General features: G+C 47.3%; 1 protein-coding gene across 1 annotated transcript in view; it reads right to left on the bottom strand.

The window, feature by feature from the left end:
• The window catches only part of INTS6 (integrator complex subunit 6), a 28,972-nt gene extending 12,529 nt beyond the window's left edge, over positions 1-16,443 (bottom strand). Inside the window, 7 exon segments of the mRNA XM_078614015.1 lie at positions 1,390-1,553; positions 2,321-2,449; positions 2,968-3,151; positions 3,557-3,646; positions 5,314-5,463; positions 15,726-15,803; positions 16,008-16,443. Of these exon segments, the coding sequence (XP_078470141.1) occupies positions 1,390-1,553; positions 2,321-2,449; positions 2,968-3,151; positions 3,557-3,646; positions 5,314-5,463; positions 15,726-15,803; positions 16,008-16,118 (906 nt within the window). The 5' untranslated portion in view covers positions 16,119-16,443.
• Positions 16,444-17,574: the final 1,131 nt, after the last annotated feature.

Raw genomic sequence — 17,574 nt, 5'->3', positions numbered from 1 at the left:
GCTATCATTTGTGGCCAGGTCACTTCTGAAAAAGAGCTATACAGCTCAGTGGGCATTGCCTGTAAAATAAAAATAGTTCAATAGTGTAGTTTAATGTATGTTTGACTTCTTTCGCACCATATATAGCCAACCGTGCTAATTGGGGGTGCGGGGCAAAAACAAGAAGAAATTAGTTTTCAATCTAGATTGATGATGACAGGATGATGGTTATATTTTTTAAGTATCCATTATTCTGGATGTCAAACAACAGGCTGGGGGAGGTTCATCTAGAAACCATTAAAAGCCTCTTGGTAAAAAAAGAGACACGATGCAGAGACCACATTTTTGTTGTTGTTGGGGCAGGGACGAGATTGCTGAAGACATGTTAAAAAACTCATTCATTGTCTACGCAGCAGGCGAGAGGTCACAAGCATCAGTCGCGCTGCATCAACAACTCTTCCATCACAGAAGAGACGTCCGCCAAGTCTCGCGTGGTAGCTTCCGTTCCGTTAATAAAGGTCGTTGAGCTCCCACTTGGCGTAGATGTTGGGGGCGGGGGGGGTAGTGGTGAAGGGGAAGACCCAATTGCGACACACCGACGGACACGTTTGCCCTATTTTTGCAAATCTTTGTTTGTCCTGGTAATCATCCGTTCCTGGAGAGATTAGCGCAGCAATTACTAAATCGAGATCGCAAAGTGTCAAAATAGAACTTCGGTCATTTATAACCTCACGCTCGCATTTATTTCCCATTTATTTTCACGAATGCCCTCCTGGGGCGCAGTGGGCCGTGACGGAACATGGCGGCACGGTGGGGAGGTTTATCAATCTTCGCCCCTGACCTCGCTCCCACGCTCTAGGTCTGCAAACATGCAGTATTTTCTCAGGCAGTCTCTCATGCAGACATTAACTTGGCTCAACACCGCTTGGCCTAACATGTAGGGTTTTCTCAGCCAATATTACAATAAAAAATAGATTTTTGGGCTGGGGACATGCAATGACCTGGCCATAGTTTTGTTGTAAGACCCTCTACCACCCTACACAGGAAAACTAATTAAAATGTCACTTAGAAAAGCATTAAGCGTGCAATAATATTGCTTCAGCTCACCGGTAAGTTGAAGAACAATTCTGAGCTTTGCTAACTTTAGTTGTGAAAAATATTATAATCATTATGTGGCCTAACATAAGGCAATTTAGGAATCACTGCTTAGGCTTCGAGATCTGACGAGATTTGGCGCATTCAGTCAGGTTTGATTGTGAATTTGGCCTATTACTTTAAAGGAAAAAAACTATCGCATAGCTGCTACACGTAAACCTGCGTGTTTGCTCGGTACGAGGGGACCCCACCCCCCACCCCAACCAGTTTTGTCTGCAGCGCTCGTGCCGGCTAACACCGGCGCCACTCGCTCACCAGCGCCGGGATGTTCTGGTCGGGCCAGAAGGCCTCGGGTACGGGCCAGTGGCCGATGGGGACTCCCGTCTTGGGGTTGGGCCTCACGTAGATGAGGCGGTGGCAACTGTGCCAGGGCAGCGGGGAGCACGAGGCTGTGGTACGCGACAAGTCTGCTCCGCCATCTGCACAAAAGACAAACACAAAGATCCTCCGTATAGCCCTAGCAGACTGTTGGAGCAAGTGCTGTTAGCGAGCACCTATGAAAGCTGGTACGGTACACGAGGGGGTAGGTGGCCAACACCACGCGCGACCGCCTTTGTCTCCAGTGGCGATGTTTACACACCGCACCAGGAACTCATTTGTGGCCAAGTCGACCTAGGGGAGGCCCAGGACCAGCTCAGATAATCGTCACCGGTGTTGGCCGTGAGCGGGAATCGAACTCGGGTTGCCAGGTTCGTAGCACAGCATGCAAACCGCGACACCACACACACGCAAGTATGTATGTGTACACACACGCGTATGCATGTTAGCACACGCACACAGGCAAGAACTAATGGCGAGTACCAATGAAGACTGGTAAGGCACATGAGAGGGGGCGGTGCGGGTAGCACCACGCCGAGCTGATGTTTACATGTCGTGCCGATTTGACCTAGAGCAGGTCCATGACCTGTTCCGATATCACTTGCAGCTCACGTTAGCCAAGATCGGGAATCGGACCCAGGCTCCTTAAAGAGACCTCGTGCACAAAACACTGCGGCACCTTTCCTCCCTCTACAAAACGCCGATATAACAAAATTAGAATTGGGAGAGACAAAAAAAAGCCATATTTTATTGTTAAATTCATTGCACGCAAGAGCTTATGGGAAGTGGCGACGGGAGCCCGCGCTGCTCGCGGATGGGGCAGGAGAGGAGGAGAGGTGTGTGCCAAGAGGCGAGGCGGTATACGTACCCTCGGACACGGGAGGCGGGTCCGGCCCAACCTTCTCAAAGTGAATGACCACCCCGCTCTGCACCTTCTGCACCAGCGACTCCAAACACTGGTTCAGCATCCGCTGGGTTCGCACGCAGTACGAGCGGCCTGCGCCCACCGTAACAAACGAAGCATTAAATTTCGATTTAAAGCTTTCGTGACTGCAGGGATTCATCTTCTTGGTTCTTTCGGTAAAGTCACGTAGAAGGGAAATAATAAAATAATAAAAATAAAACATAATAAAATAATTCTCACGACGTTTCGGCCACAACGCAAGCAGCGACAGCTGTCGCCTCGACAGACCTGGTTTTCACCTGAGGACGGCTGCTTGCGTTGTGGCCGAAACGTCGTGAGAATTATTTTATTGTTTTATTTTTATTATTTTATTACTTCCCTTCTACGTGACTTTACCGAAAGAACCAAGAAAACGAAGCATTACTAATTATAATGGCGGCGATGGTGGCTGCGGTGGTGGTTATGTTGATGAAGGTGATGACGGCGAAGGTGATGACGGCGAAGGTGATGACGGCGAAGGTGACGATGACGGCCAAGGTGATGACGATCGTCATGGCGACAGCGATGACGACGATCGCGATGGCGGCCGCGGTGACGTCAGCGGCACGCACCCCCGGTGACGTCGCACATGGGCGTGATGGGCGAGTCGTCGAGCGGCACGCTGCCCAGTTGCTCGGGCTCACTCGCCGTGCTGCCAGGCTGACGCAGCACCAGCGCAAACAGACGCTCGTCCCAGCGGAACGGCTCCTTCGTCAGCTCGCTGCCTGGCAGCGGCGATGACAGCGGCAACTGGAGCTGTCAGACGGACACACGGGAGGGAAGGGTTTTTGTTTGAGGTGCGGCGACTCGAGCAGACAGGCGGACACGAACGTATTACCACTAGGACACACAGGAATAACATCCGGAAATACGAACGCAACGTTGCGATGACTTCGTAATGCTTTCCAACCTAGGTTGAAAGTGTTTATGCATCAGCCAATAATGACATCATGGGATCTTTAACGTCCACTTGTCAAGCGGACGGCACGAAGCTGCTATTTTATGGTGAAAGCACCTGAGGAAATAACCGTGGCGGCGTGCCGGATTGGAACCGCAAACATCTTCAACCAGCGGCAAATGCTCTACCACCCCCCGATACATTGCTGGCTTGCCGAGGAAGGATGAGAATGCCAAGGTGCAATATTTACGAGCCATACATACCTCATCTTGTACGCTTGAGCCGTTACTCAACTTGCTCCCGTCCGTTATCGTGATGACGATCGCAGGCTCCAGGAAAAACGGATTGCGTCCCTACACACAGAAACGCGCGCCAACGAACGCACGAAAACAGTTTAGCACGTAGGCTTTCGCGACCAATATTAAGCATGGTAAAGGTTTTTGGGTTAGCTCGCGTAAGTATAAATGTGTCGTAACCCTCCACCAACCGACACAGCCAATTAGTAAGGGATTTGTCACAAACAAATGCCAATTAGTTACGATTTCAGCCCACCGGTGTGTTATTAAGCCTATTAAGTAATGCACCTTACAACTGTATTCCTTATAAAGCAAAACACATGCCAATTAGAGAGTCAATCCACAACATTTACAATTTGAGGACGACGTTTCGCTGGTAATAACATCCAGCATCATCGGGCGATTTGCCAGAATAGTGAAGCAATCCACCTGCTTCACGACACGAAAACACCCCAGTAATGCATGGCGGTCACTCACCCAAGCACTATCCTGGCTCAAACGTTTCTGAGATCGGAGGAGATTTGAGTGCGTTGTGGATAATTTGGTCTTTAGCTCTAATTGCTTAATGGAGGCAAAACTCTGAAGCCATATTGAGGAAAAAAAATCCTACAAGCTAAATATTAAGAAATAAAAAAACACATGAGTAGCATAAAGTTATATATACGAATTAACTTGAGAAATAACACAGGAACAATAGGGCATAGTCTTAAATGGCGTGACTAAACCAGACAATAGGATAGTGCATATCTCGGCATATTGACGGTGGCGGGTAACCGTGTTAAATTCTTGAGACGAAACACAGGGACATTAGGGCATGTCTTAAATGTCAAGGGCTTAACAGTGGCGTAAATAAACCACCAGACACAATAGGCCAGTGCTTATCTCAGCATATTGACAGAGGCGGGTAACCGTGTTATTAAAGCGGTTTCAACGAAGCAAACTGCAGTTAAATTTCTATTTAAAGCTTTCGTGACTGCAGGGATTCATCTTCTTGGTTCTTTCGGTAAAGTTACGTAGAAGGGAAATAATAAAATAATAAAAATAAAACATTACAAAATAATTCTCACCTGAGGAAGGCTGCTTGCGTTGTGGCCGAAACGTCGTGAGAATTATTTTGTTATGTTTTATTTTTATTATTTTATTTTTTCCCTTCTACGTGACTTTACCGAAAGAACCAAGAAGACAAACTGCAGTTGTCATTTGAAATAAGAGACCTCCTGTGGCTCAGGAGTCAGAGATACTGAGATGGCATCACTGAGATCCTAGCAGGGTTTGAATCCAGCTTGCAGCCACCCCGCGATTAAACCAGGTTCTCAAGTGCAGCGCGGGTTGATGGTCTCATTCCCTTTCCTACGAGATAGGTCTTGGCAGTTGTACTGTACACCGCTCTTCAACTTGAAGCGAAACGTCCGACAATGCCGAACACGCAGCAACAACCCCAACACACATCACACAGCCACGCAGTCGTATTACTCGAAGCAACGTCGCTCGTTACGTAGGCTAGCTTCGCAGCAGCTTGTTACGCACTACAATTTCAAGTAAATACAAATATCTGCGCAATAATTGAAAATAAATCATAAAGCGCATATCTACACAGGGACACGAAGCAGCAGTTCTTTGATCTGTCGGCATTTGTTCGCTCTACTTCACAATCCAGCAGCCCAACCACAGCGCCGGACGTCAGTGGCTGGGCCTCCGGTCGGCGGCCCGGCGGCCCCTCGCACCTGCCCGTAGTTGTCGATGCCGGAGACGAGGCGGTTGAGGTTGAGGAGGTCGAAGGCGGATTTGAGCGCCTGTCCCAGCGTAGTGAGACCCGTGGCCTGCAGGTTCTTGAGCTCGCTCATGAACGTCGCGTGGTTCTCCTTCCAGCCGGCCTGCACAAGACCACCGTTGCCATTACCACCACTCTAAAATGCCACGAGCAGCACTCGCCATTGCCACAGCACTCAACATCACCACCAGAGATCAGCGTTAGCTGGGTGTAGGTGCGACACGGCTATAATTCAGCACTGTGGAGGCGAGGGTTGGTAGATCGCACAAATGTTGCAGAACTCCCTTCCCATGGCAGTCGAAGTGCCATACCCTGGCTCGCCACAAGCTAGTACAGCAAACATGTGGACTCCCATCCGTTTCGTCTGTATGGGATAGTGTTTTCCCTTCGCACGCGTTCGTTTTCTCCAGGACTTACGATTTACTCCCGCATGTAAACGCGTATTAATTGGCCTCTCACCGAGTGATCGTTGACTTGGGGGCTTCGATTTAAAGCCTTGGTGACTGTAGTGGAGTGCATGGTGGGGAGGAGAGTGAGACGAGAGAAGCAGGAGAGAGCGTGACGGAGAGCAGAGTGAGATGAGACAAGAAAGGTAGGCAGGGGTGCGTCCGTAGAGGATGTTGACGACTTGTGTTGCGGGACTGTATTGAGAGGCAGTGAAAGGTTGAGAGTGTTGGACTGATGTGTGATGCGGTCGCATTTTTCAATGCGAGTCAGTAGCCTGGCCATGGCAGTTTGGATCTATGCATTGGTTAAAGTTCAAATCGACACCCGTGACAGATTCGAGTTGTACGTTTCCGAATCACATGCTTTAAAATTGCATATGCAAATTATATACCAATCTGACGCCAATGTCACATTTAGGCTAACAAAGCAAACAAATGGACAAACGAGAAAGAAAAATAAGCAATGATACAAACCGGGACGGCAAACACCAAGCACAAACGGAATAAATCCTGGAATGCATTCGTGACTCCCCACCCCCATCATGATAATTCATCAAACCGCTGGGAATGGTGAATTGTTGTGTGCACAGTGATCGCCAACACGCGTTATCACCCACGAGGAGTTCATCGTGACCACCACTCAACATACTCCACGAATGCCACGACCCACACTTTCCATGGCCATAATTTTCAAGTCGGCCTCTGTAATTATATTACAGATATGGTTTTCGCAAAAAGCAATTAACTGCCAAACTTACCACATGGCTCCCTTACACCAATGTTCAGGTCTATATAAATTTGGCCTAACATTAAATAAGTTCACTGATTAAATTACATTGTGCAAGTGATTTATTAAAACTCAATTGAACAGTGACCAAATGTTAGTTTAATATGTATGAAAACCTGTCAGCGAGCCTTGTTAACTAGCAGCAGCGCTGGCAACAACAGTTTTTAAAAGAACATCACTTGAAAAAATGATTGGTAATCTGCTTCACCCGTTCCAATGCGTTCACACGTTTTTGCGTGTACATTTATTTCTCCAGTTCAACCCCCGAACACGTTGAGAAGGATTCCTTGAGGCCCACCCCCCCTACTCGGAGTGAGATCGGGCGAGCCGTTAAAAAACAACTTCTTGTCGACGTGCGTTAATCAGGCGACGCAACCGTTAAGACAGCGTCGTCGTCCCTTGGCTCATAAAGAGTAGGATGCCGTGGACACAATCATACCCGCCGATCCAAGACCCAGACACAAGCCCGACTCGTGCCAAGCCACCCTTGCTCAACCATATTCGGAGATTAAGTTACGTTGACCGAATTTACCAACTCAGCCCAGAGCCAAACAGCGGCGGCTAGGATATGCGAGACACACAAATGGAGACGGGGGGGATTTGCCAGGAGACAAATCTGAGAAGCAGCTATCGCATTTAAACATGGTCATTATTACTATTAATGGGGGAAAGCAGTGGCACAGTGGCGCATTGGTTCACGCACTGAATATTAACGTAACAGCCAGAGTGCTACCCAGCCACGGCCAACATTAATGGCGCGTGATATCCGAACCAGTCCTGGGCCACCCCTCCTCTTCACCAAGCTATGAAGTATGGTCAAACAGACTATCATCGACATGCCAGGCCTTTATCCAGTATCCAGCAGTGGAACAACAAAGGGTTGTTAGTATTATCAAGCAATTGAATCGTCACGATTCAGGTTTGTTATTTGCCTAGGATTGATATTTTAATGTCATTGCGGTGCGTGTGAAATATCAGTCCGTAAAAACCTGCTTCACTGCAGGTAGATATTTATTCTGGGTTTTTCACAACAAGTGTCCACACAAAAGCATGCAGAGGTGGATGACCCGATTGCAGATGGACCACTGAAATCATCTCATACGGCGGGGGTGCTTGAAGGATCGGGAGTCTAACTGTATTTGGGAGCAGGCCGTGTGCATGACAGCGCCACCGGTCACTGTTCAAGCTGTCCTACTTCAACCATGTCTCCGTCAACCACAAAGGGACTGTAAGAGGTTGGTAAATGTTAATCTCCCATGTAGTCTCCCAATGCAAGTAATAACCAGGCTCATGCCGCGATGGTTTTCGGGATTTTATGACATTTAAATAATTCAGGACGATTTGGCCAGAGACAAAAGAAAATGACAGCATCTGCACTGGCTGTGCACGCACGAGACAAGGATGATGATATTTTACAACTCTCGTACGCTATATTCTACGATTTAGAAACCACACATCGTATAAGACACTTTTTCAAGATTCGTGGGGTGCGGATGGCGGCAATGCCACACACATTAATTTAGCTTGCGGGAAAGCAACTGCAACCGCTGTTACAATTGCTTACGTTACATTTCCACGTAATGTGTGCAATTAACGCTCGCCAGACGCGCGAGATTACACGGCTTCTCCTTAACGGCCGTGCACGTCATTTAGAGCCGCAATTGCACGCGGAACTGCAGCTGCATCTTTTGAAACGGCAAAAATGTTCAACGCTCACACGGAAATCGCTCTACGATCCCGCACGTGTGCGGAGACACAAGCGCCTTCAGCTAGTTACGCGGTTTAAAAAAAAAAATTATTACAAGAGTTATGGGATTTCAACAACACGGAGGATGGGCAACTTAACCATATGGAGAACTTTGCTCGATGTGGTAGCGAGCGCATTTTGTAAGGGATACGTTACGCGTCCCCGCATTACAACAATCCAGATTTAAGATTTCCTTGTAAATTCAATCTGCACTTACTGGTAACGCTAACCATCCTATTATATTCCCGCTCCTAATTCGGCATTGGTCTTTGTGGATGACGGAGACCAGGTGGAAGTAGGACAGCTTGAGCAACGATCGGTGGTCTGTCACGCACGCGGCCTGCTCCCAAATACGGTTAGACTCCCAATCCATTGAGAACCCCAACCGCATGAGATGATTTCAGTAGCCCATCTGCAATCGGGTCATCCGCCTCTGCATGCATCTATGTGGACACATTGGTGAAGCAGATTTTTATGGACTGATATTTTACTTGATTCTGCTTAACCTAGCTAGGACAATTGCAGTAAAAAAAATTAATATCAAATGCAGAAACCACATTTTAAGCACATGAAGGAACACTATGAAGTTTCTTTGAGCACTTTTCAATTTTTGCTCCATTTTTTTTTCTCATTGTAAGAGCAAGTAATATAAAACACACATTAGCAAGGAATGCCTAAGTCAAGATTATTTAAGGACAGTACTACATCGGAAATGTTTAACCAACTCCTTTTTGCAGATATTTATTTTACGATGGAGGAAACCAAAATGCCCAAATTTGGCATATGTGAACCATGACATCAGCACAACGGCTTATTTATTTCGAATTACTTCAGCGGATCCATCGGATGTCCACTATGAAGCAGACTACTGTTTCGCGATTAACACGCGCTGTAATAACCAGGGCGGACTGTTGGATTGCAACTACAAAGCTCTCTGCAACAAGTCACCACCCGAGCGAGCAACAAAGGACCAAAGCCACGCGCGCGTCAGACGCGTTGGTGTGCGCGCGGTCGGGTCGAGCTCAGGTCGAGGCTAAATACAGATGCTTCATCTCAGTTTCGTCCCCGGGGGGAAGACACGAGACCATCCCGGTAACAACAACAACAAAAACACAGAGTTCCAAATAAGCACGGAAGATTAAAGGACGAGGTCACTGTAAGTGAGCGTGAAATTATATGAACAAAAAAACACCGCTGACTTGCACATTTTCTTTCTTCTCTCGGTCTCGACCCCCACACTGCTCCCCATTAGATTTGTTTCAAACAGCCACCCGTGTGGTAATTAGCATTCTGCGTACTGGTCAATGGTCAGTTCCGTGAGCTCGTTACGAAAGGACAGCAACTTAGGTGGCTACAAATTCCTCAAACATGTTACAACAAACTTCTTTAGCAACATATATACGAAGACAATCTTGATAATCGAAGTCAAAACACCATCACAAAGTCTAACATTGCTTTAGGCTCAAAACAACAATAAAACATACTTTCAAAAACAATCTGTGGATGCCTGTAATGATTTACAAATATAAATTACCACATTCTCTATCGTCTAGATTGTAAGATACACTTTCTCTTGTATTTTCAAGGAAAAGTTGGACCTGCATCTTATAATTTGTTGTATGTGTGACCAGATTTGTGTAACTTCATTGACGGACACAAGTTTTGATGAGTCTTATTTTTTTACACAAAGCGTCTTATACACTAATCCACAATATATGGCAATTCAAGTTCTACACGCACCTTGCCACAATGTGACAATTCAAAAAGTCACGATTCAACTGAAGAATAATTCGTCTTTCTTTACCGTTTAATTTACAATGTTATTCATGTTTGCTGTATCTGCACAGCTGTTTACTCCACTCGTCTAAATATAACATTCGCGTATAACTTACACAAAACGTAAGTAATTATTCTCACACGTGATTAAATTGAATGTATGAGCGTAAGAATCCATTTTAATTGAGGAATCAACGCATCATTCTAAGTCTACGGTTATGTTATCCTAGCGGGTGTTAAATTAATATAATAAACCACCGCCCCCCTCCCCCCAACATCGTAAAATAGAATTCCCATTCCACGCTCAAGTTTGTCAAGTAAAGACAACACATGTTCCACACCGCACTGAGTGCGAATCCACAATAAACGGAAAGAACTCACACAATTCTTACTTTAAAATCTCGGGAACTGCTTTGGAAGCTGCAATTAATAAATTCTTCATTATTTCAACTCTTTTATCAATACACTGCTGGATGAAAACCCTACCCCCAAGCAGTGTCAGTCATGGAAACTGCTTGACCATACTTCACCACATTGGATAGTGCAGGCGAGTGAAACGGGGGAAAGACCACCTGTCCAGATATCAGTCAGAAATCGACCTCAGGTTGCAGAGTTCATAGAGCAGTGTGCTAACCGTTGCTCCACCGCTCGTCCTCCTTACAAACGCAGGCCAAAATTGCTTTCGCAAATTCGTCATTGACAGCAAGCGACGACTGACGAGTCATCGAGGTTTGCAACTCATTTCACATAAGCTTGGTGGCGGAATAATTGTTAAAAAGCAAGTTCAGTGTGTAGTTATAATAAACATCATCGTCATCAGGTCACCACCTACTCGCATTCTCCTTGGCTGATGAAGTGGCTTGTGGTTGTAGTCAGCCTGGCCCTGGCTTTAACCTCAACTGAAAGCCAACTCCCACATGACAATGCTATTTACAGAAAGGACCTTCCACACAAGGCCACGGAGCCCTTGTTAGATTACAAAAAGAGAAATCATGGGGAAAAAAACTACCGTATACAGCAATACAAACTCTGCTGACCCAACCACAGCGGGACATAAAAACTCACTGGGCCGCGCGGTCGACAAAAAAAACAGCTTGGCCTCATTCCAATGACATGAAGCTAACTCCTGCCTCATCTTAAAGACAATGAGCAACATAATGATATATAATATGCCATTCCGCTGGCCAAGTACACTGCCAAATCCACCACCTCACTTGCTTATTATATGCAAGCTAAAAACCTCCCCCCTTTATTCTGTCGATAGCTGCCCATCTCTAATAAAGTGCACCTAGCCTGGCACAAGCGCTGTGGTGTGATCGTCAGTGCCACTTAATGGCGAACAGCACAGTTGTGTCTCTGATACGTAGTAATGAATCACCCCCACATGGATTCAATCGTTAGAAATCAGGGTCACGAGTAGATTTATGATTCAATTCCATGGCTTTGTTTGACTTTTTACCATCCCGTTTGCATCGTTTCTCATTTGTTTAATCTTGTTTGTACCAAACTGTTTGCTTCATTAGCTTAAACGTAACATTAGCATGCAATTAGCTGCAATGGCATTTGCATACATTAAAAATTAATGCTCAACAGACAAAGGGACATTCATCACGAGCATAAACTTCTCAATTCATAAAATCCTTACGATAGTGGTGTGGGGAGGCCTTCATCCAGCAGTGGAGAGACAGCAGCTGATAAAAGACGACTTCCTATTTATTTGCACCTTCGCCACACGTTTTCATTTCACCTTTCTGTGTCTGCTGCATTCTATCCTCCGTTTCACTCACCTCCAAAAAAATACCCCAATCTGTCCTTTTTAAATTGTCTCTATATGCACTTCAACCCTTTGCGCGGCATAGTCAATTGCGGTTGCATTTAGACGCTTTATAAATCCCAATTGAATTACACTGCGCAGTCAAAAGCTCAGCCGATATCACCAGGGTGATTTTCTACAGAGAACATCAATCTATCGATACGTGGCAATACAAACAGAACCCACAAGGACACAATCGCATAAAAACTTGTATGGTTAAGGCCAGTGACAACACAACAAAGGAGTACCTGGTGCAGTGTTTAAACATCAGGGACTCGGCAGACAATGGTGGCTGGGCATAGTACTGGCTCCACCATCCCCCAAAATCATGCCGACCTTAATGGATGCTCGCGAACAGCACTAGCCCCAACAGTCGAGAAGGCTAAATGAAGGATACTTGTGTGTGTGCATTTCACAATGATCCCAGCCTGTAAACACACTGTACAGTACTTGGATCCGGTGCACTTTCATATCGGTGTAGCATCGGCATGCACCTCGCCAGACACGGCCTTTTTCGTGACATCACTCACAATTGTATAGCCTTAAAATGCGCAGGGCTGCAACTTGAAGGCCTTATGAGAAATGTGCCAAGTGGGTTAATGTCACATGGGAGAAGAGCCAAAGGTCATTTATGGCTGTGAAGGTTGGTTTAGAAGGCGTATGGGTTAAGCGAGTGTTGATGCTCAACGGCCCTAGCGCCTGTCCAGTCGATGGCTCCCAATGTCCCAGAAAGTAAAGTTAGTGAGCTTATGTAATAACATAGAAAGCGCCCAATTAAATCCATTCCTGGAAGATGGACAGGCAACCACCATGCATAAAACATGTTGTTTTATATATATAGATAGAAGTACTTAGCAGCCACGTGTAGGAGGGAAGAGGAGAGTGCAGCAAGATCCATAGTTATAGTTACGTCTATGCATCTACGTCTGTACTGCCGACCATCACCAACACACAATGACCAGCGTGGAAAGGTATGGTCAACTCCCACGACCCGTGTGGTGTGGAGAGGCCGTCATCCTGCAGTGTATTGATACAAATGACCTACGAGTAAAAGTTGGTGATCCCGTCAAACTCAGCTAATATTATAATTGGTTTTTTACCCTTCTATCTGCCAACAAAACTGACACCTTTTTACAAGGAGTCATGTTTGCATAGACCGCAATACCTGCAGTCATAATACAAACAAAATACATAACTCTGATAATGTGCACTGTCCTTGAAGTTGATTGGTCCACACCCGAGACAGCTTTCCTTAGAGCCTAGTCTCACATGGTGTTGGACCAGATGAAGCCAAAAGGCGCACAACTCAAAGACAATGCACCATCAGAGTATGAGAGTTCGGGGCAAGCATCTACACTATGGGAACCTCATCAGCTAATATTTTATAGGATTTGTCAATCCGCTGCTGGATGAAAGCCTCCATATGCCGTGCTAGTGGTCGTGGGGGTCATTTGAGCACATTTCAGGGTGGTCAGTGTCGGTTGAATGATAGGGCAGGCCAGCACAATCATGTACGTTGCTGCACTGCGCTCCGTTGTCCACCGCGTACCTCGGCAGCCCTCTTTAAGATCTATTTGTACATGGTTGACCATCCATCAAAGCACTACCCAGGCTCAACTATGCTTAGCATTTGAGATAATAAATTTAAAGGCCTGCAATGCCCTTTAAAAGGCAGATGGAAGTCCACCAACACACAAATATTCACAGCGGAATTGAGACTTCCCTGTAGTGTCAGTTATGGGGGATGTTTGACCGTACTGTACTTCACACTTATCAGTGCTGGGTTGGTGAAGAGTTGAGGGGAGCTCAGGAACGCTTCAGATATCACTCGCCACTGATGATAGCCGTGATCCGTAATCAAAATATGTCAATCAGGTTCACAGCTCGTGGTGCCAACTACTCCACCACCGCAGGGAGTGTTGGCAAAGGTAATGGTGGTGGTGTATAAACGCACAACTTATTAACTCTGTTCTTATCAATACTACTGCCGGAAACAGAAACGCGTGCAGTTCAGGGGGTGGCAAGTCACCATTCCTTTGTCTCATAAGCTATTAACTCAAGAGGTAAACAGGGACTTCCCGCCGAGCAGGCTGGCCGTCTTGAGCAAGTGGTTCAGAGCAGAGGGCTTTTGAACAAACGTGTGAATTTTGACGTGTGCAGCCCTTTGCCAATCCACTGCTGGAGTAATTGTTTGACCGTACTTGTTCACGATCAGTGTGAATTAAAGGCGGACAAGCTTAGACCTAAGATTATAAACTAAACTATTTTTTATTTTATTTTACCAGGTAAGGCCCACTGAGCGATATCGCAGTTCATTTACAGAAGCGACCTGTTCACAATTGATAGCTCAACCAACTGGCTTATCGTAATGTGGAAATGTAACGCGGCCAAATACTCTAAATGACGGGCGTAGCAGCCAATGGAAAGAGGACGCACACCGAGAAGATGGAGTTCAAATCAGTGCAGGTGCTCGGTGACATTTTACACATCGTTATCGTGCGAGGTGGCGCATGCCCGCACCAAAGCAGGTGGTTTAGGGAGGCCTTCATCCAGCAGTGGATTGGACATGACTGACGATGTCACCAACAGATTCTTCCTTTGCCCTTGTGGCACGAGTAGCATCTGTAAGAGGTGTGACTAAGTAATCTATCGGTACAGTACGAATCGAACGCAATCGATTCCCAACATCATCCGGTCTAGGCATCGTGAACACATTCTAATTTGATCGACCCAAAGTGCCTATTTGTATTGGGTTTCAGATAATTCACAACTCGTACAAACGACACATTTGGCGGCCACTAAAATGCGTACATCCGATGTTCCCTTGTCCTAAAGGGATAAGGAAACAGCGGACTGTTCGACTCCGCCAAAACGTTTTAAGTCGAGCGCCGCACAAGAGAATCGATTCATCTCTCAGTTAAAATCTCCCCACCATCACCCCGCGTTGCCTTCCACCATTGCAGCAAAGCCACCACGTGGGGACTGTCGGCGGTGACGTCACCGCGCCGACCCCGGTGACGTCACCGCGCGAGTCTCGCCGCGGCGGTTGGTAAGCGACCCCCACCCCCCCACACGAACGCCGGGGTCGGACGCGGTGACGTCACGACGCCGACCCTGGTGACGTCACCGCGCGGGTCTCGCCGCGGCGGTGGTAAGAGACCCCCACCCCCCCCAACACGACTGAACGCGGTGACGTCACGACGCCGACGCGGTGACGTCTCGCGGCGGAGAGTTCGCGCCTTTTGCCCCCCCCGCCCACCGGTATGACGTCACATCCGCCCGCGCGTGATTACGTCACACCCCCCCCCCCCTCATAATTTCCTCCCAACAGTCGTCGGGGAGCGCGTCCGCCATTACAGGCGGAGCGAGCGATGCGGCCGCGTCCCTCGTCGTTAACTCGCATTGCGCTCACACTAAACATTGTAACAAACGCCGCCGCCGCCGACATTTAAACGATTAATCTTTACGTTACGAGGTGAACAAGGCGGTACGACGGCTGCTTTCAATCGACGATAGCCGTGCCCCCCTCCCTTCACACACACAGACACGCGCATGCCTCCCAACACGATCATGGTTTGTTGTCCTTCATGCCCATTTGTTACAGGAGGTGGGGAAGGGAAATAAAAGGATGAGATGACGAGGTTCCCGCACACGCAGCAGCACCACGAACGACGAGACGACAAAGGAAGATGAAATAAAATGACAAGATATAAACCTTTTAAACGATACACAAGCCTCGTGCGAGGCTGTCGGTTTTACAAAGACGTTAGTGAGCAGGTTTTTGTTCGGTGTTTACCTTAATGCCGTAGGGCGGCTCATCGAGGGTTACTAGCATGTATCTGTCACCCCTACTCGCGGGGTCTCGGGCACGCAGCTGTTAAACACAAGGAGAGAGAGAAATAAATAAAAATAATGACGCGAATGAGCCAAAAGTCCAAGAGAAAGTTGCCTGACGAATACCGACGCATCGCGTTATTTTTAAAAAGCAATGTAAAAAATGAGCTCCGGTTTGTTATATACTTAAGACGTATATAATAGTAATAATACACGAAGACTGGAATATTGTTGTTTTTTTTACCTTCATGAATATCTCAACAGCACCCTTTGCAACGTCGAGATATGTGGTCCCCAAATAAGTACGCTGGTTCATAGACGCGGACGTGTCTAAGAGGAAAAGTAAGATGGGCATTGTGGCGAAATATACACATCCAGGCTCCCTCTACAGATATAGATTACAGAGTCAAGAGACACATACACCACTACTGCATAAAATAATTAAAATCTTTAAAAGTTGCCCGCCCTACTGAATGGCCAACGGGGGGGAAAACAGTTGCCTTTCCACCCCCCCCCTCTACCTCTCACCCAAACTGCGGGATTTGTTTAAAAAAAACCTATAAATTTAAAAAGAAAGCTTCTCCCCCCCCCAAATAAAGTATCCTAACCCGGCCCGCGTTCTCCCGAACAACTTCTTCCTAAGCTGCCTCCTCAGCAGCTGAGGCTCGCCACGGCGCGCGCCTCATGTGATCATTCCGCCATCGACACACCATTGGCCAACGCTCGCCCCGCCCCTTCGCATATATTACGCTAATCGCGGCGTCGCGCGCAGCGATTGGTCGACACTCGCCCCGCCCGCGACGGCACGACGCCATAAATTATGTTAATTAGAGGCGTTGTGGATCGCTATTGGTCGGCTGTCACCCGGGTTATACATTATTCATGAGGCTTAATGTGGGCGTCGCAACGCGCGATTGGTTTAGGAGTTCCACCCACCCAACTTTTGCGAAAGGCGGTTTATGTTAATGAGCCGCGATGTGGGCGTGGTTACCGGTGCGAGCTCATTAGCATATTGTATTACGATGATGCTCGGTAGGGCAAGTTTACGTAATAGGTAGGAGCGTAATTAGCGTTCGTTGCGGGCTGCGTGCTGTTCGCGTGTACCGTGCCACCAGTAGGCACGCGAGATATCATCAGCTGGCCATAATGCGTTTGTTAGCGGTGTACGAATTACAAAAAATGCATCACAGTCGTAGCACGTGAAGGGTCCGTTGCCTGAAACGTCGCCCATTATATGCCCCCCCCACCCTCCCGCCCCATTGACGCAGTGTTTTTTAGACGAATATGTTAAATGCATGTATTTTGAGATCGTGTAAAATGAGACCATGTCGCGTTCATTTAACGTCACTTCCGCAAACGCGTTCACTGTGGATTACTTAGACGTTAAAGAGCACGCGGTTAATGTTCACGTAAGTCACAGCCCGCACGAATGAAATGGCTGTACGTGGGCTGTACAGCGTGGGCCGTACAGCACGTGGCGATCAGGGTCATGGCCTCTGTTGAAAAGTCCAGTCCGGATTTTCCCAGTCTCCCGACCACTGAATGTGTTCGCTCCTTCCTCGGCGCACGAATGCAACGCGAGCAGCGGTGTGTAGTTGATGACATAAGGAAACAACTGGGGCATGATAAACTAAAAACTCATAATCCATACCCGAGGCTCCATTCCAATCCTTGCCCGACCCCCATCCCAGTGAGTGTGATCCATTCCTGCGCTTATTATTCAGTCGTACAGTTCCGGCAATTCCAGTCCGTACAATACACTCCAGGTCTTGCTCTAATTCCTTGCGACGTTCCACTGAGATTCGTTGCTA

Source organism: Lampetra planeri, chromosome 43 (genome assembly GCF_965212315.1).
Source record: "Lampetra planeri chromosome 43, kcLamPlan1.2.h2, whole genome shotgun sequence".
NCBI lineage: Eukaryota > Metazoa > Chordata > Hyperoartia > Petromyzontiformes > Petromyzontidae > Lampetra > Lampetra planeri.
Note: the sequence above shows the minus strand (reverse complement) of the source record. Positions and strands in the feature narration are given on the sequence as shown.